At 60.3% G+C, this 24,746-nt stretch overlaps 1 protein-coding gene across 2 annotated transcripts; it reads left to right on the top strand.

Moving 5' to 3' along the window:
• Positions 1-13: 13 nt before the first annotated feature.
• Positions 14-24,027, top strand: LOC123785742 (receptor-type tyrosine-protein phosphatase V-like). Of its 2 annotated transcripts, XM_045787656.2 has the most exons (35): positions 14-142; positions 1,601-3,578; positions 5,659-5,723; positions 6,080-6,128; positions 6,296-6,568; positions 6,814-7,083; positions 7,249-7,512; positions 8,366-8,620; positions 8,698-8,880; positions 9,038-9,313; positions 10,560-10,832; positions 12,784-13,047; positions 13,243-13,509; positions 13,823-14,104; positions 14,428-14,568; positions 14,839-15,049; positions 15,769-15,836; positions 16,807-16,933; positions 17,054-17,101; positions 17,837-17,930; positions 18,102-18,192; positions 18,285-18,361; positions 19,362-19,496; positions 20,244-20,366; positions 20,906-21,066; positions 21,151-21,286; positions 21,649-21,716; positions 21,879-21,966; positions 22,076-22,154; positions 22,243-22,319; positions 22,458-22,586; positions 22,725-22,841; positions 22,951-23,111; positions 23,448-23,583; positions 23,799-24,027. In XM_045787656.2, exons 3-35 carry the CDS (start codon positions 5,667-5,669, stop codon positions 23,856-23,858), a joined length of 5,040 nt encoding a protein of 1,679 aa, XP_045643612.2. In that variant the 5' UTR covers positions 14-142; positions 1,601-3,578; positions 5,659-5,666; the 3' UTR covers positions 23,859-24,027. The 2 variants fall into 2 exon arrangements, with proteins under 2 accessions (XP_045643612.2, XP_045643611.2); XM_045787655.2 differs by lacking the exons at positions 14-142; positions 1,601-3,578 and having other exon boundaries at positions 4,797-5,723; positions 21,810-21,966.
• The last annotated feature ends 719 nt before the right edge of the window (positions 24,028-24,746 follow it).

Here is a 24,746-nt window from a genome sequence, read left to right as displayed (position 1 = left end):
TGTTCCTGCTCAAGCTGGCCCAGTCCAGAGACTGGCTTCTGCTTCTCTGCTTCTGCCCCAGAGCCCTGGTCCTGGAAGCCCTTCCCCCTTCAAGCCTTGCGAGTTCATGGTCAGGTGCAGGCGGCACCTTCTCAAAGCAGAGGTGGGTGCGGACTTGAGGTGGGGTGAGGGAGGAAGGAGGCAGGAATCCTTGCTCCACCCTGGGGAAGAAAGGCCCAGGCCAGACCAGAAGGGTCATCCCCAGGACTTGGGCCGCACCCCAGCTGTCAGCTACCTGTGGCTGGAGATGGACCAGCCAGCCAGGAAGTAGATAGTAGAGACAGTTTGTAGGAGAGTCTGGGGGGCTTTCTCCCTGCCCCCAGCCCCTCCAAGCACCTTCCCAGAGTCCTGACATCTATTTAGAAGACTTACAGATAGCGGACAGTCTCTGGCCCTTACACCGGGGGCGGGGGGGGGGGGGGACTCCTGCGTCTTCTTCGCCTCTGGGGCGCCTGGATGCCTGGGGCCTAGGAAGTGGCCCCCGCATCCAAGACTCCACTGCCCCCCACCCCTGCCTCGCCTCGGCAGGCCCCTTGCTGGCCAGCAGCCCAGCTGGTTCATGCTCGCTGCACGGCTTCTTCTACCTTGTAACATTCCAAACACCCTTCCCTTCCCGGCCCCAACACGCGCAATCCCCGTCCTCTCTCTTCCTCCCACTTCTCTGATTCAGCTGTCAAATGGTGACAGCAAAAAAGAAATGATTTACAATAGACACAGGGGTGCGCACACAGGAGGGGTGGTGGGGAGGGGGCTCGCCTCTGCTGCTGGCCCGTGGGGGAGGAGGGGTAGGATGAAGACCAGGATGACACTTTGGAGCTCCGGAGGCCTTGCGGGCCTGATGTTGCTCCTGGAAGGCGGGGAGGTGACCAGGCACGGCTCCTTTCTGAGCCCCTCCAGGGCCAGCTGGTCCAGGACCCTTCTTCACTCTGGGGAGTGGGTGGTTTCCCTGAAAGGAGGAGCTGGAGTAGCAGTCAGCCCTGGTACCCAGAACAGAGTGGAGGCGGGGGCAGGAGAGCCTGGGAATCCCTGGTAAATCTGTGGGAAGTGACCTGAGGCTGGCTTCTGCCTCAACCGCTCCCCCAAACCCACCAGTATCTCCACGAATGGATAGTGGGGCCCTGGGGATCAAAGAAGGGGGCAGGAAGGGATCAGAAAGAGGGCCACCCCCGCGGGGCCACACTGTTGATTGTTACCAAGAACAGGAAGCTAGGATACCACAGGGGTGGGGGGGAGGAAGCAGGCAAAGCCTTCCCCCCACGGGTCCGCCAGTGCCTCCAGGTTTCTACCAGGTTTCCAGGGGCTGGGCCTCATGCTGGGCCATGAGCACACCCTCTACCTTCCCAAGGCTGGGCCCAGCAGCAGTCTGAGGAGCTGGAAGCTGATTTCTCGGGTGAAGAGCAAGGAAGCTGGGGGCCAGGAGATGGGAGAGGTAGTTGGAGGTGGGGGTGGGGGCAACGGCATTAGGCAAGACCCTGAGGATCTCTCAGTTCCCTTTGGGTGTGTGTGGGGTTGGGGGAATAGTCACTCCTTGCCTCCTGCCCCCTCTCTCCCTTCTGCTTAGAAATGCCTGGACATCCGTGGAGGTGTGGGGCTAGAGCTCAGGAGGGGCGAGCGTACCACCCACAAGCCTCAGGTGGGACAAGCTGCCCTGCAGCCGCTCCTCCCCAGACTGGCCAGGCTGCTGGAATGGGGGAAGGCCCGGAGTTCCCTCAGAGCGACTCCTCCGCCCCCAGAACCTTCCTCATTCCTGGGGTGGAACAGCCCCAGACAGCTCGCAAACCTTCGTCTCTCCAGTCGCTGATTCGCCTTCCGGAGTTGGCGTTTAGGTTCCGGCCACCCTTGACTCCAGAGAAAGCACAGCAAGAGTTGAAAGCCAGAAAGAGCCACGTGCACTGAATCTAAGCCGTGGCACGTCGGCCGTGTGACTCTGGGTCCGTTACTGAACCTCCCTGAGGCTCAGTCTCCACATCAGGCTGCTCTCTTCCCAGGCAGAGGATCCTGGCCCCCCTCTGATCCGTCAAATGGGCCTGGACCTCTGAAGTGCTCGGGAGCTGTCAGCTGGAGAAGCCAGCCCAGCGAGGGGGCCGGTGGGGGGCATCATGTCTGGCAGGAGGATCCATGTCTCCTCTCTCCCAGACCCCCTGCCTCCTGACTGCTCCCTTTCTCCGGCTAGTCTGCAGGGACAGAGCTGCCTGGGCACATGCCCCCCTCGTCTCACCAGGCCCCGGTCCCAGGCCTGCCAGCCACAACTTGCTGTCCCCAGTGTCAGAAGCCCCTTGGAGGGGCAGCTGTGTCTGGAATTCCCTGAGGTTCTTGCTCCCCAGCAGTACCTCGGGAGCAAGCCAGGCTGCTGCCAGCCACAGCGTCAAAGGCTGCCACCCTGTAAAATTCTGAAAGGGAAGATCTTAGGCATGGGGCCTGCTGCTGGGGGCCAGGACTCTGGGGTCCCGCACATTCCACATGTCTTGCTCCCCTCCCTAGCCCTCTTCATTCCTCTCTCGAGAAGCCCTAGGCTCATAGGTCCTCCCCATCGCCCCCAAATCCTGGGCCAGCCTAGGCCTGTTTCTGCCCCAGTGTGACAGGCTCCTGCTTGCCCCTGGCTGTGTGGGGGAGACAGAGACGCAGTGAGCTAGGAGCTGGAAGGCCTCATCCAGGAGAAGCAAGGAGACACTGGAAGAGAGAGCCTGGGTGAGTGGGGCAGACTATGGCTGTTAGGCGGTGTGGCAGTGATCTGGGCCGCTGGTATGAAGTCTGAAGGAAGAGGGAGACCCACCGGGCCTGCCCCAGGGGCCCTGCCTCTGTGCTGGCCATCCCGGAAGCTCATCCCCCGCCCGACCCACTTTCCCTGACACCTTTTGGGGGGAGCTGTTGGTGAAGGGGACTTTCCCATACCCCACATCCCCTGGCCGAAGGACCAGTGATTTAGGCCAGCACCTGGGGAGCCAAGGCCAGCCTGCCTGGAGATCCAGGAAAGAGTCCCATTCTTTGCCAGCTTGCTGGAACTCAGGTCCCTTGTAGGAGGACTCTAGGAAGGAAGAGAGTCCCTCCCTCTCTCCCAAGGCCAGAGCTGGTGAGACGGACATCTATTGTAGAACATGGTCCTTTCTTCCAGGGACCCTGCTGTCCCTCTCTCCGCTCCGTGATGTCCTTGGACACCCTCAGACACGCACGCACACAGGCACACGCCTCACCAGTCTGCTGCGCCCAGCCCCTTGCTGCCTTTCCACAGCCTGGTCAGAGGAATCCAGGTCTACCCCCTCCCTGGTGACCTTCCCAGGCCGTGGGAGGAAGGGCGGGAGACTTGGCTGTCCGGATCCATCCTACCCCTCTCCTGCCTGGTGATTATCTTCCCCTAGTGTGGGGGATGCCCAAGGCCTGGCTTCAGGCCGTGGGAGAGGAGGGGGAGGGCCGGAAGGGAGCTGTGTGGGACAGCGGTGAGGAGAGACCAGGCTGGCTCACATCTGGGACTCAGGATGCCTGGACCTGTCTCTGGCCCTCCTCTGCCTCCCAGCTGGCTCTCTCCAGAAGGAATCAGTAAGGTGCTTTGAGACCTCAGGAGGACCCCAGGGGTTCTCTAGGGAGAGGATGTGGGTTTGTCTGTGGGAGTGGTTGCCGGGCAGAAGACACAGCCCTTGTGGTACTTTTTTTGCTGAATGGAGATGCTGGGGGCTGGGGAGAATCCGCCTTATCTGTCAGATGCTTTCTACCCCCTCTGGAGCCCCCTCTTCCATCCGCAAGGCTGCAGGGGGCCTGGCAGGTGTGGCTTCTGTGGCCAGGTGCCTCCTCTGGGACTGTCCACGGACTAGCTGTGGAGTCTCGGCTGTTCCCAACAGGCCCCTCATTTGTGGGGACTCTCAGGCAGGGTCTAAGACCCTCCCCCCTTACCTGCAACCATGTTCTTACCACAGCTCTTGTACTTCGATTCTGAGTTAGGGCGTTTCCACCCCACTTCTCCCCTGTGCTGCTGCCGACTGAGACTCTGCTAGAAAGAGCAGAGTGAGGTGCCCCCCCCCCCCCCGTGAGGTGGGATGGGGGAGGGGGCAAGGGGAGGATGATTCCCCCACCTTTTGGCCAGACCAGGACCTTCTCCTTCTGTATCAGCTTCCCCAGTTGCTCTCTGCGCCCCCCTGCTCCCCTTTGAAAGAACACATGCGTACACACACACACACACACACACACACTCACACGCAGCCTGGAAAATCTGATGAGTCTGCAGTGCTCAGTTTCCAGGCCCCTATCCAGAGGCCGGGTGGGTGGCTCTGAGGTTTGGGGCTGGGTGGAGTGGGGGGAGGGCAGGCAGCCCCTGGCTCTGAACTGAACTAGAGGGAGGCTGAACGGGTCTCTATGCAGGCCTGTTCTCCCTTCTGGGACTGCCCCCCCCCCCCAGAGCCTGGCTCCCATGAAGGGGTCTTGGTGTTCAGTTTCTATACCTGCCTGTTTTCTGCATACTCCCCCTCCCCACTTCCTGAGTTAGCGGCTGAGTCCTGGGCTTCTTTCCCAGGGCCCAGAGCCATTTCTTCCCCTTCTGTTGCCCCCCTCCCCTCCCCACCATCAGCTGTCTTGGGGTGGGGACACACGGGTGAGCAGTTCCAGGTGAGGAACTGGCTTTAGGCTGGCGTGAAGCAGCCTTGTTTCTAGGCCAAGCCTCAGGGAAGCTCCCTGGGCCTTCAGCTGCTTGCAGCCTGGTGGGGGTTTAGGGGGGGGCAGGGGGATGGGGGGACATCACTGATGTAGGTAGAGGGGGTGGGCGAAGGAAGACAGATAGCCTCGAGATTCGAGTAGCTCCTCAGAGAGTTCCAAGCTGAGAGGATCCCAGTTTGGGGGTAAGGAGCAGGATTTGCCTTCTGGGGCTGGGCTCTTCCCCTCTCTGGAGATCAGCCTTCTCATCTGGGCACTGGGGGTGTGGGAGCAGACTGGTCCCAAGGGCCAGGTGGGCTCTTCTAGATCTGTGATCGCTGTGACTCAAGGCCTTCAGAACGTGCTCCCGCGCCTCTGTCCACAAGGCCATGTGCTGCATGGAGGCCCAGAACGGGACACATTCCCAGCTAGTCCATCCACTCCACGGTGACACACACCCACGCGGTGTCACCAGGATCCCTCCCTCCCCTCTAACTGAACACAAGCAGCCTCTCTCCCACACGTTGGTAGAGTCAATAGAAGCACACTCTTCTTCTGGGGTCAGGGACTGGAGAGCTGGCTGCCTTTGCTCTGTGTGTCCACCGGCAAGGCCATCTCTTTTCTTGGTCTTTCCAGAGGCCTCCCTAGAAAGTCAAGGGCTGGAGGAGGGGTGGAGGCATGGGAGGCAGAAGGAGAGGCGGGCTTGTCTGCAGCCTGACAGGTGCAATCCCCTTCGACCTTCTGGGCCCTGGGGTCTTGCTCCCCTCGTGGAATCTTGCCAAGGCTGGGCGGGGTGAGTGCTTAGGGTCTGGGTTGGGAGGCAGCCCCTTGCTTCTTGGCTGCCTGCTGCCTGCCTTCTGCCTGGAACTCGGCCTTCCCACCCTTGCCCGCCTGCCCGTCCACCCGCCAGCCAGCCAGCCAGCCAGCCAGCCAGCCAGCGGGGCAAGGGGAGGGTTGGGGGGACTGGCTCCTCCCCTGCTGCCTCTTAACTTTCCTTTACAGACATCGGGATGAGGCCCTCAATCCTTTTTGCTGCCTTCCTCTGGCTCCGGGGTCTCTTGGCCAAGGTATGGTGGCACTGGGGGTTGGGGGGTGGGTGGGGCCCTGTCCTCCGGGGCCTGTCCAGGCTCCCACCTCTCTTTGGGGCCCCACAGCTGGTCTGCATTAGGCAGAGCAGAGGCTGCTCCTTCGCAGCCGCTGGCTCGGAGGACAGCAAGAGCAAATTGCTTCTGCCTGCCCGGGCTGCCTCCCGAGCCTTGAGTGTGCCTAGGGATGATGTCCTTTTGGCTCTATCTGGGGGAGTGCCAGACAAGAGGACAGCCTTCTCTCTGATCCTGGCCCTGTCCCCCACTGGCTTTCACAGAGGCCTAGACCCCAGAGCCCTCTGCCCATCTCCTCTCCTCTCCTCCCTTGCTTCCTACAGGGAGATGAGTGTCTCACCCTGGCAGGGAGCCTGGACGGAGACAGTGGAGGTAGGTGTCTTCAACGGGGGAGGGGGATCTGGGAGGTAGGGAGCGCGGGTGTAGGCTCGGTTTCTCAGTGCCAGACTTGGCCTCTGTTCTGGCCCTTTTTTGCCTTCCCTCCTTCTTTAGAGGAGGAAGGGCATTGGGAGACTCTGAATGCACCCCCTTTTCCCCAGGACCACCTCTGAAAGTGAACGTCAGCAGCCTGGGGAGGCCTACTAGCCTCTTTCTGAGCTGGGCAGTCCCAGGGCCAGGCAAGTTGAGCCATGCCCTCCGCCTCACCCACCTGAGTCCCCTGGGCTCTCCAGAAGGGCCGCCGCTCCAGGCCCACACCAACGCATCCAGCTTTGAGTTCCGGGACCTGGTGCCAGGAAGTCGCTACCTGCTGGAAGTGACTGCCCTGCGACCTTGCGGACAGAATGCCACTGTCACCCTCACTGCCCGCACAGGTGTGTGGTCTTCAGGTTGGGGGGGTGCCCGGAGTGTGCAGGAATTGCCCGGGGTCCGAGCAGGAGGTTGCCGTCCTGGAGGGTTGGCCAGGGACAGGGTAGCCAAGGAGAACAACTTCTCTGAGGACCATGCCTGGTACAGTGACCGGGAGACCTGGTACAAGTGACCTTCTAGAAGCACTAGAAGCACAGGGGTGATGCCCCTTTGGCCCTGACCTTGGTGCTTCTCTCTACCTCTGATACAGCCCCCTCGACAGTCTGCAACCTGCAGCTCCACAGCCCTGGGAGCCCGTCCAGCCTCAAGGCCTCGTGGGGCGCTGCCTCTGGGGAGCGGGATGGCTACCAACTTCTCCTCTACCACCTAGAATCCCAGACGTTGGTGCGTAACATCTCCATGCCACCGGGCACCCCGTCCTACAATTTTAGCAACCTCCTTCCAGGTAGCGAGTATGTTCTAGAGGTTACCACCTGGGCTGGCAACCTCCAGGCAAAGACCAGCATCCGCCAGTGGACAGGTAAGGCAGGCACTCGGCAAGGCCCAGGTGGCAGCTGGTCTGGGAGTGGTGGGGGCCGTCCGGAGCCTCACAGGCCACCCGGTCCCCACATAGCTGGTGGGTGCCAGGATCCGACTCCAGGGCTCTTTCTCAAGCCTGGCTTTGCTCTCTCTGTCCTTCTTCCAGCCCCCCTGTCTCCTCCTGAGCTGGTGCTGCGAACCCTGAGCACCAGAGCCCTGCAAGCCTCCTGGAACGGCTCTGAGGGGGCTGCCTGGCTCCACCTAGTGCTCACGGACCTCCTGGGTGGCACCAACCTGACCTCCGTAGTCAGACGTGGCGTCTCCAATCACACCTTCTTTCACCTCTCTCCGGGCACCCCCTACGAGCTGACGCTCAGTGCCGTTGCCGGGCCCCAGCAGGTGGCGGGGCCCAGTGCCACCCAGTGGACCTGTGAGTGCTTGGGAGGGACGCAGCAGAGGCTCCTTGGCTCTTCTCTGGCTGAGTGGGCAGGATACAACTGGTGGAGGGGGGTGCCTTTGGAATCCTGCAGGGAAGGGGTGAGGCTTGGAGGGAGCACCCCTCCTGCTGGCCAGTGGTGGGACCCACCGGAAGAAGCGAGGGTGGTGTCATCATTATCATCACTCGAGGCCTCCACATGGCAGCCACGGGGCTGGGCCCTTGCCGAGGTTCGTCTCGTTTGGTCCTCAAACCAATGGAGTCCTGTCACCCCCAGTGTATGGTAGAGGGAGCTGAGGTGCAGAGAGAAGGGGCCCAAGGTCAAGCAGCTGGTGAGCGGCCACACCAGCCTGAGCTGGGCTGGGTGCTCGTGGAGCCCGCATGGACGTCGCCACGTTTTTGCTCTGGGAAGCCCCGTCTCGCAGTGGTTAAGAGTTGAGGAACCGCTCCACGGCGTGGGTTCCGAATTTCACTGGTGCCTCTCACTGGCTGGGGGGCTCTGGACACATGACTTACCTTCTCTGTGTTTCAATTTCTGTTTCTTTAAAGGGGGATGGTGATAATAGTGCCTCCTTCGTAGCGTTGCGGGGAGTTACACAGGAGACAGTGCATGGGGATCCTTAGACCCCTGCTGCCTGTGTCACACTTGGTCCCTTGATGTGTTGTTATTTCTGTGACTGTTGTCCGTGGCCAGATCCCAGAATTCACCCAGCACGGCACATGGCGGCTGCCTGCCTCTGGACGGGACAGTCTAGTGCAAACAGAAAGAGGCTGGCATGAGGAGGGGAAGATGTTTCTCACCCACCGTTTAGGTTTTTCTGCACATATTTGCTCCTTGTCCCCATAGATCCCTCTGCCCCTCTGGACCTGGTGCTCATTCCCCTGAGCTCCGTGCTCCGGGCAAGCTGGCAGGCAGGGCCTGGGGCCCGCGACGGCTACCTGCTCAGGCTAAGCGGGCAGGTGGAGAAGAACACCACTCGGGGCCCTGGAGCGCTCAACGCCACTTTCCCAGGGCCCCTGCCCGCTGGACACTACACTCTGGAGCTGGGGGCTCTGGCTGGGCCCTATGGTGCCTGGGCGCAGGCCAGTGCCTGGCTGCACGGTGAGTCTGGGCTGGTGGGGGCACCTGCGTGGAGAAGCAGCTGGGTCCTCACTGTCCAGGAACTGCATTTTCTGCAGGTTCTGCTGCCCAGCCCAGACAAAACAATGGTACCAGGCTGCAGCTGGATGGGCTGGCGGCCACCAGGGAGCCCAGGACACAGGCACCGCTCTACACTGAGGGAGCCTCAGGCCTCCTCGGAAACATCTCCGTGCCACCTGCTACTACCCGGCTCACTACTCAGAGCCTCCCAGACCATACCAGTGAGTGCCGGCCACTGTGTCCCCTGGCCCCCGGGGTGAGGCCTTGCATTGGGGAGGGATATCTGGATGGGGGGGGGAGGCTCAGGAGAGCTGGGGAGGGGCTTCACAGGGTCCCAGGCACTCTACAGCCCCCTGATCAAACTGCCCCTCTCTTCAGAGCCCCAGGCACCACAGTCCCTGGAGGTCACCAGCAGGGGCAGCCCCTCTGACCTGGCCATTGGTTGGGCCCCCGTACCAGGGCAGCAGGAAGGCTACAGGGTCACCTGGCAGCAGGAGGGCAGCCAGAGGTCACTGGGCAGTCTTGTCGACTTGGGACCAGATAGCTCCAGCCTGACTCTGAGGAGTCTAGTGCCCGGCTCCTGCTACACTGTGTCCGTGTGGACCTGGGCAGGGAACCTCAGCTCCAGCGTTCTGAGGGCCCGTGCCTGCACCCGTGAGTTCCCGGGGGTGGGGGCCCAGCTTCCTTTACTGTCTGCTCTTCTGTGTGCACGATCTGGATTTGGAGGGTCACAGGCCCATCCAAGGCGGGGGAAACCTTTTGTGAATCTGTTTGCAAGCGTTTTCCACCTCCTACCATCGGGTTGGCCAGCCAGCCATCACCCACCTATGCAACAAATATTTAGTGAGTGCTTCTCATGTTTTAGGTATGGGACTAGGTGCTGAGGCTAAAAGTCATGAGCAAGACAGTCTAGAAAGGAAGACTGACAAGTACACAGAGGATATATATAGGTTTATACACACATGCACATACATAACGTATACTATTTCATATACCGTGTAATAAATGTAAATGCGTGATAGCACTATGCACGGTGTATTTCAAACCATATGCCAACCATTCTCATAGGTTAAAACTGATGACTATCAGGAATTTTATGTGGTTCAGTCTAATCTTTTAGGACTCACAAAAGGGAAACTTGCTTAGGGAGTCAAGGAAGGCTTCCTGGAGGAGGAGGAGGAGAGTGAGCTGGGAAGACTTGGGTATGAGTCAGACAGACAAGGGCTTTCTGGAGAGGCTAAGCATGCACCAAGGCCCTCAGGAGAGGCAGTGTGGGGTGAGGGGGTGAGGGAGAGAAGGAGAAAGAGGGAGAGGGAAAGAGAATGAGCTTGTGGGTTGACCAGGTAAGCTGACCAGGGCCCTAAGGGGTTAAAGAGGTGGGTGCTGGGCCTTGTGGGGACCCTGTGAACCAGACATCATACCCTCAAGAAGCTGACAGTGTGGGGAGGAGGTGGGGGCGCAGACATCAAGGCAGAGACCCGTGTTTTTCAAGTGGTTTTCTTTTTTCTTTCTTTTTCTTTTTTTTAAGATTTATTTATTTATAAGAGAGAGGCGGGGAGGAGCACAGGGGGAGGGGGGAGAGAATCTCAAACAGACTTTCTGCTCAGTGTGGAACCCAACATAGGGCTGGATCTCACAACCCTGAGATCATGACCTGAGCGGAAATCAAGAGGCAGAGGCTTAACCAACTGAGCCACCCAGGTGCCCCTCAAGTGGTTTTCTCTGGAAAGAATAGTGAGTGTGCTTGGAGCCCCATGGAAGCTGGATTTGTAGGCTGGCAGTGTTTGGGGCTCTGGTAGAGACCCAGGAAAAGGGTGCAGGTAATGGGGAAGGGGAGACGGGGGAGACAATGGCAGGGGATTTGGGTCATTCCAAATCCGTTTCTTCCTTGACCTTGCAGTCCCTGGTCCTCCTGCCAACCTGACCCTGGGCCTTGCCTCCTGGCCTCCTGCCCTGACGGCCTCCTGGAGCCCCCCACCAGGGGGCAGGGATGGCTTCCAGCTGTGGCTTTACCGCTTGAGGCCCCTGACTCTGGAAAGCAAGGAGACTCTGGCTCCAGAGGCTCAGAACTTCTCCTGGGCGCAGCTGCCCCCGGGCACCGAGTTCCTGGTTCAGCTGGTGACCCTGCGGGGTCCAGATGAGAGCAGCAGCGCCAATGCTACCGGCTGGACGCGTGAGTGCTGCCCACACACCCCTTCCTTCCTTGGCACTCTTGCTGGCTGGATTCCCTGGGAACTACGTGTTCTCCTTGATGTCTTTGTCATCTGTGGGCAGGCAGCTGGGGTGACGGTGGTTGTTCCCTGACCTCTAGACACCAGAGACCTCACATCCCTAACTGGGAAGCCCCAGGGCATCCTGAAAGGTGGGCAGAACCCAGGGTTTGCTCTTGTATGGCGGCCAGGGCAGCCACTCTCAGGCTCTCGAGTGGTCAGTGTGGGGGTGGGGACAAGTGGGGACCCAGCCAGGACCCAGCCTCGAGCCCGCCCTGGGGTGGGAGTGTTTGATAGCAATAGCAGTGGCTCAGGTTCCCGGGGCCCTTTGCTCAGTGTTCTTGCGTTCTCTCATTTCCCCTTCATGATGACCAGCTTAGCTGATGGATGCTATGGCTTTGTCCATTTCACAGATGAGAAATTGAGGCACAGATAAGCCAAGTAACTTGTCCTGGGTTCCTCAGCCCTAAGTGGGGAGTTGCGATTCCATTTCCAACACTGTGATCTAGGATCTGTGCTCCTTGCCACATCCTAACCTCCAGAGGTGGGGGGAGGGTGCCGGCACTGGAAATGGTCGAGCATGGGACACGCTGTGCCTCTCCTTTACCCCTGAAGCCTCCAGAGCCACAGAGCTGGGTTTGGAAGCTCCTTCTCACACTGGCTGGGCTCCTCTTGTTTTTTCTGCTTGCCGTGTTCTTGCTGGAGCCCTTCCCCCACCTTCAGCATCATCCTTCTCCAGTGCGGTGACTCCCCCACCCCCAGCCCTGCCCCCCTGATTCCTCCCAGGGACCGTGTGACCTCAGACAGGCCCGAGAAAAAGCTGGAAAGATCTCTGGCCTAGGAGGCAGGAGACCTGGGTGCTAGCTGTGCCTCAGTCCCCAGAGCAAACCTCGTTCCTCTCTGAGCCTCAGTTTCCCCCAGTTGCAAAGGAGGTATTGACAAGGTGACTGGGCCTTCTGTGACTCCAGGGCTTGGGTGAAGGGGTGCTGCTTGGGCGCCCCAGCCATTGCCTGACCTTGAGAACCTGCCCAGTCACATGGGGGTCTTTGAAAGCAGCTTGGGTACAGGTGAGCTTGTGCATGGCTGTTGGGGACGAGCAGTGAGCCCTGATGTCGTGCTGCTTCTGTCGGGGAGAATCTAGGGCTCATTTGACCCCCCCGAGCTGCTGTTTCCCCACTGGGAAGGATGGAGGGACACCCAAGGGAGAAGGCAGCCAGAGATTTGGTTTGCATTCTTCTTTTTATTATTATTATTATTATTATTATTATTATTATTATTATTATTATTATTTAAAGATTTTATTTATTTGAGAGAGAGAGAGAGCAAGCGCACGAGTAGGGGGGAGAGGGAGAAGCAGACTCCCTGCTGAGCAGGGAGCCTGACTCTGGGCTCGATCTCAGGACCCTGGGATCATGACCCGAGCCGAAAGCAGATGCTTCACCGACCGAGCCCCCCCGGGCGCCCTTGGTGTGCATTCTCCTGCATTCATTTCCCAGGCCTGCCGGCACAAAGCACCCAGGCCGGAGGCTTCAGTCGCAGAAATGTATTGTCTCACAGCTCTGGAGGCAAGAAGTCTGAGTTCAAAGTGTGGGCAAGATTGGTTTCTTCTGAGGCCTTGAGGGAAGATCGGTCCCAGACCTCTCTCCTTGGCTTGCAGATGGCCGTCTTCTCCCTGTGTCTTCCCATGCTCTCCCCTCTGCGCGTGGGTGCGTCCAGATTTCCTCTTCTTACGAGGACATGGGTCATGTTGGATGAGGGTTCTGCCCTCGTGACCACATTTTACTTAATGACCTCTTTGAAGACCTTTTCCCCCCAAACAGTCATAGTCTGAGGTCTTGGGGGTTGGGACCTCAGCATGAAGGCCCATAACACCTCTCTTCTCCTCAACCTTCCCATATCTTGCTCTCCCCACAGCCCCCCTCGCCCCCCCTCTGGTAAATGTGATCACTGAAGGTCCCACCCAGCTCCGGGTATCCTGGGTCCATGCTCCCGGGGCGCAAGACGGCTACCATGTGACTCTGTACCAGGCAGGTGCCCAGGCAGGCACCAGCCCCGTGGGAGCTCAGGTGGACAGCACCAGCTTCTCCGCTCTGACCCCGGGCACTCAGTACGAGGTGGAGGTTATCTCGAAAGCTGGGCCCCTGCACTCGGCAGCAGCCAACGCCTCCGGCTGGACCTGTGAGTGGGGGCTGGAGAGGTGGGCAGGGCTGCCTCTGAGACCCCCAGGTTCTTTGCTCAGTAGTACCTTCGCCCCCGCGTTCGCTCCTTTTCCCAAACTCCACACCCGAGGGCCCCGCCTGGGGTCGGCGCATCTGTGGCCTCGTGCGCTGGGCCCTCGGCAGCCCGGCTCACCTGCTCCCCTTCCCTCCACAGCCCCGCTCACGCCCAATGAGCTGTTGGTGTCGATGCAGGCGGGCAGTGCCGTCATCAGCCTGGCCTGGGCCGGTGGCCCCCTGGGCCACGGGGTGTGCCATGCCCAACTCTCAGAGACTGGGCACCTCTCCTGGGAGCAGCCCCTGCGGCTCGGCCAGGCCCGCCTGGTTCTGCGGGACCTCACACCCGGACGCAATCTCTCCCTGTCAGTGCTGTGCCGGGCGGGGCCGCTGCGGGCTTCCACTCACCCCGTGGTGCTGCCTGTTGGTATGTTGGTGTCTGCTGGGGGACAGGGAAGGGGCCCTGAGTGGCAGGGTCCGGTCCAGGTTGTAGCACTGCCCGTCCCGCTCCTCCCATGTGGGTGCTTACCCACCCCTGCCCCGGGGATATGCTTGCTAGGCTTCTCCAGACGGGCAGTGATGTCCAAAGGAGAAGTTGTTTCTCACGTGGCCGGGGCCCCTTTCTGTGGACATAAATGCCCCATCCCTTTACATCTGCTGGTTTGAGAGCTGCTGACCCAGACGCCAGCCTCCTGGGGTGTACCGACGCCTGCACGACACAGACGCTTCGATTCCCGCAGAGCCTGGCCCTGTGGAGGATGTGCGGTGTCAGCCCGAGGCCACGCGCCTGGCCCTGAGCTGGATGGTGCCCTCGGGGGACGTGGACGTCTGTCTGGTGGCGGCAGAGCAGCTGGCAGCAGGAGGGAGTGCTCACCTCGTCTTCCAGGCCAACACCTCGGGGGACTCTCTCCTCTTGCCCAGCCTGGTGCCTGCCACTTCCTATCGCCTCAGCCTCGCCGTGCTGGGCAGGAACGGTCTGTGGAGTCGGGGGGTCACCCTGGTGTGCGCCACTTCCGCGGAGGGTAAGCACTTCCCGGCCTGGGGAGCCCCTCTGCTCCCTTAGCCCCCCTCCAGCATTGCCCACAGGGTTCTCACTGCCTGGCTCTCACCGCCGGGGGCTCTCCCTGTTCCCCAGCCCCCAAGACTTTCTTTGGCCCTGATCCACGTACCTTATGCTATTGAGCCTCCTTGGCCTGGGCGGGTGGGTTCCCAGCTCTTACTTAGTTGTACCCAACAGGCCCTAGCTGCCAGGCGTTGTAAGAGGTGCTGGGGATGTGACCGCACTGTCCTTGCCCTTGGCCCTGGCACCCAGTTAGGACCTCACTCTTGCCCTCACCATCCCCAGGCTGGCACCCCCCGGACTTAGCAGCAGCCCCCGAGCTGGAGCCAGAGGCGGGGATGGGGGTGATGATCACACGGGGTATGTTTGGCAAGGACGATGGGCAGATCCAGTGGTACGGCATCATTGCTACTACCAACATGTCACGTGAGTCCTGGGCCTGGAGGGGACGGGGAGACCCTGGCTACTGCCCAGCATGGGATGGGCGAGGGGGCTCCAGACACTGGACTGGTAAGATGCAATGTCTGAGGCTGGCATGAGCGCTGGGGCAGGGAGGGAGACCAGAACATTCTTGAAGATAAGGCTGATGTTGTGCTGTGTGTGGTGGGAATATGCTAGAGAAATGGGGTAGCTGCAGGGAGAGTGGCTTCAGCCCCACTGCTGACTCTGCTCTGCCCCTTTCCTGTTCCTCTGCAGTGGTTCGGCCTCCCCAGGAAGCCATCAACCACACGTGGTACGACCACTACTATGGAGGACGTGACTCCTACCTGGCCATCCTGCTTCCCAACCCCTTCTACCCGGGGCCCTGGGCTGTGCCGAGATCCTGGATGGTGCCTATGGGTACAGAGGACTGTGGCCAGACCCAGGAGATATGTAACGGGCAACTCAAGCCGGGTTCCCAGTATAGGTGAGGGCTAAGACTGACGGGAGGGGGGGCCCTGGTGAGTTTCACTTGCGGGTTGTTTGTACATTCTCTCCACAAAAGATCTGGACTGACTTGCAAAGAGAAAGCATTTGCTGGTCCATAAGGGTCCATAGAGTTATTTGACTGGGCTTCCTGGTAGGGGAGGCAAAAAAGAGAACACCCATCTGTTACATGGTTCTTTTTTTTTTTTTTTTTTCAGAAAAAAAGTGTGGGGGGGAATGGATTGTTTCAGCTTGCCAAGGCTATAGTAGGTACCTATTTCTGGGGCTTCTTGCTGTCAGAACAGGGTGGGGAAGATGGAAGAGAAGTTGGGGTGGCTTGTTCTAAAGTTATAGATAGCATAACGCATAGCGTCTTAGCAGGTGAGAGGGGCTCTCACTATTGGAGCGTCTCTTGCTCATGACTCAGTTTCTTTTTTTTTCTTTTTTTAAAGATTTTATTTATTTATTTACAGAGAGATAGACAGCAAATGAGACAGGGAACATGAGCTGGGAGAGTGGGAGAGGAGGAAGCAGGCTCCCAGTTGAGCAGGGAGCCTGATGTGGGGCTCCATCCCAGAACCCCAGGGGTGGGACCACGCCCTGAGCTGAAGGCAAACGCTTAACGACTGAGCCACCCAGGCACCCCATGACTCAGTTTCTTGGAAAGGGCTTTGCCCTCTTTGCCCCTTCCCAACAGAGGGTCCTGTTTCTCTGCCCCAGGTTCAGTGTTGTGGCTTTTACCAGATACAGCCCTCCTGAGACCATTATCTCCTTCTCGGCCTTCTCAGGTAGGGTGGGCACTGGGCTAGGGTTCCAGCTGGGCCCTGGGGGAGGGGAAGAGTGCTGGGACCCTCCCCCCTTCTGAGTCTTATCCCCAACCAGCAGCAGGAGGGATTGAGCTTAGACTCCAGGGAGAGCACGTCCTGCCCAGCAGAGCTGGGAGACCCAGAGCCAGTGATAGAGGGGCTCCCGGCACCAGACGTGGTGGCCTGGGTGGTGGGTGGGCTGAGGCGGGTGTCGGAGAGTCAGAGGCATTAGTGAAATGGTGTGTCACTCCCCACGATCACACTACCTGCCTGCACTACCCTTCTCTGTGCTGCGGCTCCCAGACCATCGGGGTTCTAGAACAGTCCAACAGTCTAGAACTGTCCAATAGAAACGTAAAGCAAGTCCCAAGTGTGAGCGGTAGATGTCACTCAATATTCCTCAGTAGCTATAGGAGACAGGTAAAAATAAACCGGTGAAACTAATTTTAGTAACCTTTTATTTAAACGAAGATATTAAAAATATTATATCCACATGGGATCAATTTAAAAATTATTAATGAGACATTTTACATTCTTTTTTATTACTACGTCTTTGAAATCCTGTGTATTTATGGTGAATCTGAATTTGCAGCAGCCGTATTTCAAGCACTCAGTAGCTCCCTGTGGCTAATAGCTACCATATCCGTATTGGGCAGTGCAGTTCTAGAAGGTCCTCCCCCTCTTCTTTTCTTTGAGGGTGTCAGGGAGGGGAGTAGAGTCCCTGGGGGCATTCTCGGGAGCCAGGGGCACGGAAAGCTGGCTGGGCCCTCTGGGTTCCCAGGCAGGTGGTCCTGCTGGCAGCCATCTCTGGCCCTGGGTTGGAATTTGGGACTTTGGAGGTGGGTTGTCACCGTGCCCTCCACCCAGAGGGTTTCAAGTCCAGGACAGGTTGGTGTGTCCTCCACAGGGGGACAAGGGCTCCTCTAGTCCACCCTTCCTTTGCCCTTCCTAGAGCCCCGGGCCAGCATCCCCAGGGCAGCCATGCCCCTCCCCGCAGCGGCGGGCATCATGGGGGGCTGTGTCCTCACCGTCTGTGCCGTGCTGGGTCTGCTGTGCTGGAGGAGGGTGAAGGGGCAGAGGTGAGTGCGAGGCCAGGCCGGGGCCAGCGTGGCTAGGGGAGGAGTGGCATCTTCCCCAAGAGGCTCCCCATGCCCCTGCCCCCTTGGGCTCGCTCCCACGTGCCCCTTCATCCTTTGCAGGGCAGAGAAGAATCTGTTTTCCCAAGAGCTGACAGCTTTTAACCTGCGGTGAGGACACCTTCCCGGCTTCCCTCGCGGCGTGCTGGGCCGTGTGGGCCTGCCTTGTGCGGGCCACGGCGGCCGTGCCCCCAGTCTCCCTGGCAGCCCGGCCCTCTGGGACTGTGTCCCTCCCCGGTCACCTCACACCTCTGTCACACTTTCACAACCCTGTCCGACCCCAGAGCTCTCTGGCTCCTCTCTGCCCATTCAGCCGCCGCCTCCCCGTCCAAATTCACCTTCTCCGGGGCTGCCCTTATCCCCGACAAACCACTTGGATGATATGGGGCCGAATATCTTTCCTTCCTTCTCTCGGGCTGTTAGATCTGTCACTCTATGCTCTGTCCCTCCTGTGCTCCCTCACACTGACTTCACCTTGAACCCACGTCAGGGAGCATCGGCTGTGCACAGAAGCCATCCTCAGCCCCAGTGACGGGTCTGAAAGCCTCGCGGGCACCTTCACGAGTCGTGCCTGACTGCCCTGCCCCCCTCCCACCGTCCCCTTGTCTGTCTGTCTGCACTGGGGGCCGGCAGCCCCGCCGTGCATGAGCAGTGCTCAGAATGCAGGCCAGCCGGCTCTGGGGGTGGGGTCGGGTGTAGGGGCGTGGGGCCCAGGTCTGTCTGTCCTCGTGCTCCCCGGGGGACCAGGTGGAGCTGCCGGGACTGAGGTCCGCCGCTCTGTGCCCACGACCCACTGAGCTCAGGGCGGGGCTCTGCCGTGGGCCTACCCCCGCCCTCTCCCACCAGGCGGACCCACCGGCCCATCCCGATTCAGAGCTTCCGGCAGAGCTATGAGGCCAAGAGTGCACACGCACACCAGGCTTTCTTTCAGGAGTTCGAGGTGAGGCCTCTACCGCCCTCGGGCTCAGAGCAGAGAGGACCTGGGGCCTCTAGGTCGGGCTGGCCCCGCCCTGCCGTCTGGGGCGGGAGCTCCCAGCGGAGCACACCCACCCGCATCCCTCTCCTGGGCCCGGTCCGCTTCAGCAGCTGGCACCTGCTCCCCAATCTGCAGGAGCTGAAGGAGGTGGGCAAGGAGCAGCCCAGGCTGGAGGCGGAGCACCCGGCCAATGCCGCCAAGAACCGATACCCGCACGTGCTACCCTGTGAGCACTGGGGGCAGGGCGGCGGGCGTGGGCAGGGGGGCTGCGTGTCCACCGGGCGCCGGGCGCTGGACGCTCAGTTGTTCTCTCTGCAGATGACCACTCCCGGGTCAGGCTGACCCCGCTGGACGGAGAGCCCCACTCCGACTACATCAATGCCAACTTCATCCCAGTAAGGGCCTCCTGCGGGGCAGTCTGGGGGGGGTGTCTGCTTGGGAGACGGGCCCCTTTGCAGGACATGCTGTCCTACCCTAGCTCTAGCACTTGTCCCTGAAGATCACCAGCTTGTGTTCCTCTAGGTCAGTCCAGCAGGTATTTGTTGAGGGCCTACTGTGTGCCAGGCACTGTGCTCGGCCTGCAGGAGGCAGAGTTGGCTACCTGTATTCTCACCTTCGAATGAGCACACCGAGTGTGCATGTGTGTGTGTGTGCGCGTGCACACGCATGCATTGCATGAGTGTGTCACATCTATTGCTCAGTGTGACAAGTGTCATATTAAGGGAACAAACATGGTACTCAGAGCTCATGGAGAAAGGAGAAATTAAGTCTACCTCAGGAATCAAGAAAGGCTTCCTGGAGGAGGGGACGTGTACTTGCTTGAAGAATGAGTAGAGTTTTGATAAGAGAAGAAAGAGGGGAAGGGCATTCTGGCTGGCAAGAACAGCCAGAGAACTGCTGGGTGGGAGCGCACAGGCGGTGTGTGGGGCTGCGGTTGCCCGGTGCTGGCAGATGAGACAGGAAAGGAAGATTGGGTCTGGATGAAGGAGAGGCTTGATTGTTAAGCTAAGGGCTTTGGATTTTACTTGGAGGGCAATGGGGAGCCATGGAAGAATTTTGAGCATGGAAGAAACATGGAGTTTGGGTTGAGAGAGGGGTTGGTGGAGAGGCTGGACTGGGGACACTACTTCTGGCATGTGAGGACCTTGCTATTTTCATGTAGGTTTTTCTGGCTCCTTCAAGGTCACCCTGGGGCGGTGGTGGTGGTGTCTCTGAAGCTGCCCCTCCTGATTTGAATTCTTGGTGCACACGGTGTGTTCATGTGTTTGCACACATGTAGGCACGGTATTCTCACTCCTGGAGATCATGCGTGCGACATTCACTGCTGTGTGCTTGGTGGGGTCTGGGGGCCAAGGGGTCTCCCGAGTAACACGTTCCTGTCTTCCATCCTCACAGGGCTACAGCCACCCACAGGAATTTATTGCCACCCAGGGGCCTCTCAAGAAAACTCTGGAGGACTTCTGGCGGCTTGTGTGGGAGCAGCAAGTTCACATCATTGTCATGCTGACTGTGGGCATGGAGAATGGAAGGGTGAGCATGCCCTGCAGTTTCCCAGAATGGCCACAAGGTGGCACACGTTCTCCTTACAGGAACGGCCCCCTTGCTGTCTTAGTCTTAGGTCTGGGAAGGTGGGTCAGGCAGGAGGGAGGCCAGTCAGGCCAGGAGGTTGGTGGGGGTCCCCAGGGCCACACAGAAGGGGGAGACGGGAAGAAGGACTAGGTACTTAAGCTCCCAGGTTGACTCCGTTTCCTCTGACCTCAGCTGTTCCTCAGTGTCTCCGCTTGCTCTTGCTCTAGGCAGAGGGGCAAAAGTGTTAGGAGAAAGAATGGGGTATAGATGCCCAGGGTGGGCATGAAAGATAAGGCATTCTGCATCCTTTCTTTCAACAAGCCTGGTGGATGTCTCCTCCGTGCGTTGCTCAATGCAGGGCCCTGGGACAGAGAGAACACCTGCTGGGTTTTTCCTCCAGCTGACACAGTGAGGCAAGGCCAGGCAGCCCTAAATAAAGCCACCTGGTTTTGCAAAGGAGCCCAGCAGCTGCCCTGAAGTCCTAAGGATCGTATGAGAGGTGTGGGGGTGATGGTGCTGGAGGCCAGCCAGAGGAGAGAGGCTTCTGGACGAGGTAGCCATGGAGCTGGGTTGGTACAGAGAGCAGAATTTCAGCAGGGTAGCAGAGACCAGAAAGATGGGTGGGAAGGTTGTCTGGATAAACCAGGGGGTGGCAGTGATGGGGCTGGGCGCACAGCCACCCCCTCTGCTCTGACCCTCTGACCTTAGGTGCTGTGTGAGCATTACTGGCCATCAGACCCTACCCCCGTCACCCATGGTCACGTCACGGTCCACCTGCTGGCCGAGGAGCCTGAGGATGAGTGGACCAAGCGGGAATTCCAGCTGCAGCACGTGCGTGCCCCAGGGCACAGGGCGGGCGGGCACTGGAGCGAGGCTCTGAGAAGGTTGACTTACCTCTAGGTCCCCTGGCTGCGTCCTTCTGAAAATTGCAAGCACTCAGCTGCCATCCAGGGAAGTTGGTTAAGGAGGGGATAGGGAGGCACAGGGAAGTTAAAGTTTTCTCCAAAGCTGCACAGTGTGTCAAAGGTCGAGCACGGTGAAGCCATGGTTTCTGCCCTGCCCTGCCCTCAGCTCAGGACTTCCTGCCTCAGCCCACACCCCACGTGCCCATCTGCCTTGCCAGGCTGAGACAAGGGCAGACCGAGGCAGGAAAGCCAGGGACCGGCATCACCCCTCTGCCTGGGCACCCCCGAGAGGCTGGAGAAGGAAGGGGGCAAGAGAAGCATCAGGTCTGAGGGGAAGGCATAGCCGCCACCCTGCTGAGGGGGCAGGCCTCAGCCACCCTGCCCTGGGGATCTGGAGAAGAAAGCTGAGGGCTGAGCAGAGGGACACCAGGGTCAGGTCCCTGCTCCCGTCCCGCCCCTTGTCAGGTGGCCCAGCCGCAGTGGCGGAGGGTGAAACAGCTACAGTTCACCACCTGGCCTGACCACAGCATCCCCGAGGCTCCCGGCTCCCTGCTCGCCTTCGTGGAGCTGGTACGGGAGCAGGCGAGGGCCACCCAGGGCACCGGCCCCGTCCTGGTGCACTGCAGGTGAGCGCAGGGGGGCCGGGGAGGGGGGCCGTCTCGGGCCGTGGCCGCCCCTCCTCCCGCTCAGCCCCGGGGCTGTCCCCACAGCGCGGGGGTGGGCCGCACGGGCACCTTCGTGGCCCTGTCGCGGCTGCTGCAGCAGCTGGAGGAGGAGCAGGCGGTGGATGTGTTCAACGCTGTGTACGCGCTGCGGCTGTACCGGCCCCTCATGATCCAGACCCCGGTGAGGCCTCCGCAGGCGGGGCTGGGCCGCCAGGCACCTGAAGGGGTGGGCGGGAGGTGGGTGGCCGTGGGGTCACGGGGTCCGCAGGGGCCAGGAAAGGGACATCTCAGGGGCACACACAGGGGACCTGGGGCGGGGGAGGGGCTCGGACATGTCCCCCTCCTATCTGGGCTTCTGTCTCCCTTTCTGTCAAAGGAGAGGTGGGACAGGCCCCTGCCAGCTTTGACACGTGCGGTGGCATGGGCAAGGTTCCCAAAAGGCCCGCCCTCCTCACCCCATCCCTGCCTTGCTGGTTGGAGCCTGCAAAATCTCCCTGCTGGGCCATACTCCCTTAGCCGACTGACCCCTCCTCCTCCTGCCAGAGCCAATACATCTTCCTGCACAGCTGCCTCCTGAACAAGATTCTGGAAGGGCCCTCTGACACTTTTGAGTGAGTCACAGCTCCCCTGGGGCCCTTGTGGGGTGGGGGCGCAGGTTCCCTGTGCCCTCCCACCAACAGGCCCCTGATCCTGTCCATGGGCAGAGCTGAGAAGACTAGAAGCGGGAGCTGGGGGACCCCGAGTGCCTTCTCCCCTCTCCGCCCCTCCCCCAGGTCCCAGCCCATCTCCGTGACGAACTTTGCACAGGCCTGCGCCAGGAGGGCGGCCAATGCCAACGCTGGCTTCTTGAAGGAGTACAAGGTGTGTTTCAGACCGGGGAGTGGCCACTGGGGGTGCTGTCCCTGCCCAACCAGCACTTCTGTGGGCTCTGTCCCGCTGAGCCTCCTAAGGTCCATCTTCACCCCCCCAGCTGCTGCTCCAGGCCATCAAGGACGTGACTGACTCTTCAGCGCCCCCTCCTGGCTATGAGCAGGACAGCATGGTCTCCTGTGAGTGCCCGTGGTCGAGGCGGTGGGCCCCGACACCTGGCCTGGGTGAAGGGCTTCTGGCAGCCTCACCCTCCCCATCTTCCCTCAGACGACTATTCTCAAGTGCGGTTTTCTCCGATGGAGGACAGCCCCCCTAATGAGATGCTCGAAGCCTGGCTCTTCCCGGTGAGATGATGCCCTATTACTTGCCCTCTCTGATCATTTGTGCTTCTTAGGCTGGAGCTGGTCTTTCTGGGGGCCGTAGAGCTCAGATGGGCAGGGGGCACCCACAGTCCCTGGGAGCCAATGACGTGTGCTCTGCAGGGTGGGCCTTCTGGCCATGACCACGTTGTGCTGACTGGCCCCGCAGGGCCTGAGGAGCTCTGGGAGCTGGTGTGGGAGCACGAGGCCCAGGTGCTGGTCTCCCTGTGCCCGCCTGACACCTGGGAGAAGGTGAGGGGCGGCAGAGAGACGGAGGGGGGGAAGCCTCAGGTGTTGGGGCCGGGCTGGGGGTGCTTGTGGTATGGCCTGTGACCAGGGTGTGGGTGGAGAGTTTGGGAAGCCGCCTGAGCAGCCCTGACTTGGTCCCAGTCACAGGAGTTCTGGCCAACGGAGACGCGGCCTGTTGTCACAAGCATAGTGACAGTGCACTGGATGGCCGAGAGCAGCACAGCAGGCTGGCCCTGTACCCTCCTGAGGGTCACACACGTAGGTGTCGGGGCCGCAGGGTGCGGGGCAGTGGGCTGTGGGGAGAAGTGACTTGTGCTGGGTTCCCTCTGCTCCTCCTGGGCACCGGTGCCGATGGCTTTGCCCCCAGGGGAAGAGCAGGAAGGAAAGGCAGGTGCAGAGACTGCTATTCCCGTGCTGGGAGCCAGGGTACGAGCTCCCGGCCACCACCCTGCTACCCTTCTTGGCTGCCGTGGGCCGGTGCTGCTCTCGGGACAAGACGAAGCCAGGCACACTGCTCAGCCATTCCAGGTGCTGCTGGACAAAGAAAGGGCTGGGGGGAGGGGTGCCCGGACCCCTTCACGGCCTCTGTGGCAGGCCGTCACATCTCACCAAGCCCTGCTGGGGTCATGGGTCCAAAGGACACAGTCTCCCAGTGCTCGCATCTCCTTGCTCTGCCCTGGTATCTCTGGGGAATTTACCCCCTCCTGCCTCGGGCCCCAGGGGGCAGGCCCCAGCAGATGCCCGGTGTCCCTTCCCATTCCCCAGGCCAGGGTTGGGTTTCCCCATATACCTGGATACCCCAGCCTTCTCTGCCCCTCTGCCCCCCCAACCCTGGTACCCCATCCAACTGGAGGTCAATTGCAGCAGGGGTGTGGCCCAGCTGGGCACCTTCCTGGCCATGGACCAGCTGCTGCAGCAGGCAGGGGCCGAGTGCACCGTGGACATCTTTAACGTGGCCTTGCAGCAGTCACAGGCCTGTGGCCTCATGACCCCAACGCTGGTGAGAGGCCACCAGGGCTCCATTGTGGGAAGAGGCGAGGGGGCAGGGAAGGTTCTAGGAGCCACCACTAGGCGGCACTCTTTGGGCAGCCACTAGGTGGTGCTGGGGACCACGATGCTGCCAGATGGACCGCTGAGGGTGGGGAGATACCAGAGAGCCTTTCCGCAGCAGATGTGGGCAGGCAGGGTGAAGCTCCCTCCCGCGTCTGCCCCCAGGAGCAGTATATATACCTCTACACCTGTCTGAACAGCGCGCTCGCGGATGGGCTGCCTTGAGTCGGCACTGGTCACCGTGCCTGTGCAGGAGCAGAAGCCGTGGGCCCGGCTGGGCAGTGACAATCAGCCTCAGCAAGGCCGCTGGGGCCTGGCTTCCCTGGGAGGGCAGCCTGCACGCTGGGCCCTGTGTTGTGAAGCGGCAGAACTGAGGAATAAAGAATGTGGTCAAGCCTGAGACTGAGTGTGTTTTGTCCGTCCGCCCTCCATGGAGGAAAGAAATGGCCTCAAAGATTTGCACGACCTGGGGCCCAATGCCAGGGCCTGGTGGGCAACCCTGAGCAGGGGTTAGGGCCGAAGTGGCTGACCCACAGCCTGCACGCTGACGGGGAGCAGCTTCTGATGCCCCATCGTCCAGTTTTCCAGGGGCCTTAGACTTTGGTCTCTAGTGTCTCGGGGTGCCACGATTGAGTCCCAGTTACTCAGGGTTCTCCTGCCCCACCTCCCACCCCTGTACGCAGTACGACCAATCCTGTTCCCTTCTCCTTGAGTTCGCTTGCCTTCTCCTGCCATCCCTAGTCGTCTCTACCTGCCAGTGTCCCCAGGGTCCTCCTCAGCCACCGTCCGCTGCCCCACGAGGGTGCAGGCCCCGCAGCCACACCGACGTGCAGGGCAGGAACTGGGGGCTTTGCTGCTCCGTGGGAGGCTGCTGCTGAGGCCAGAGTGGCCAAGTTTGCTCCTTCGCGCCCCCCTTGCTCCCCTCCGCCACAGGAGGAAGGGAGGAGAGAGAGCAGTGAGGGAATTTTGGAGGCAAGGAAAACCAGGGAAGAAACAGAAAACAGGGTGGGGTTGAGGACCCAGGAGAAAGCAGGCCATCCCACTGCACACCATGGAACATAATATGGCCTCATGAGCTCCTGTCTGACTCCCTGATTAGACTGCACAGTTTCG

The sequence above is a fragment of the Ursus americanus genome, chromosome 2, assembly GCF_024610735.1.
Source record: "Ursus americanus isolate L20-20 chromosome 2, mUrsAme1.1.p, whole genome shotgun sequence".
Taxonomy (NCBI): Eukaryota; Metazoa; Chordata; class Mammalia; order Carnivora; family Ursidae; genus Ursus; species Ursus americanus.
The sequence above is the reverse complement of the archived record's forward strand: the minus strand, read 5'-3'. Positions and strand labels throughout refer to the sequence as shown.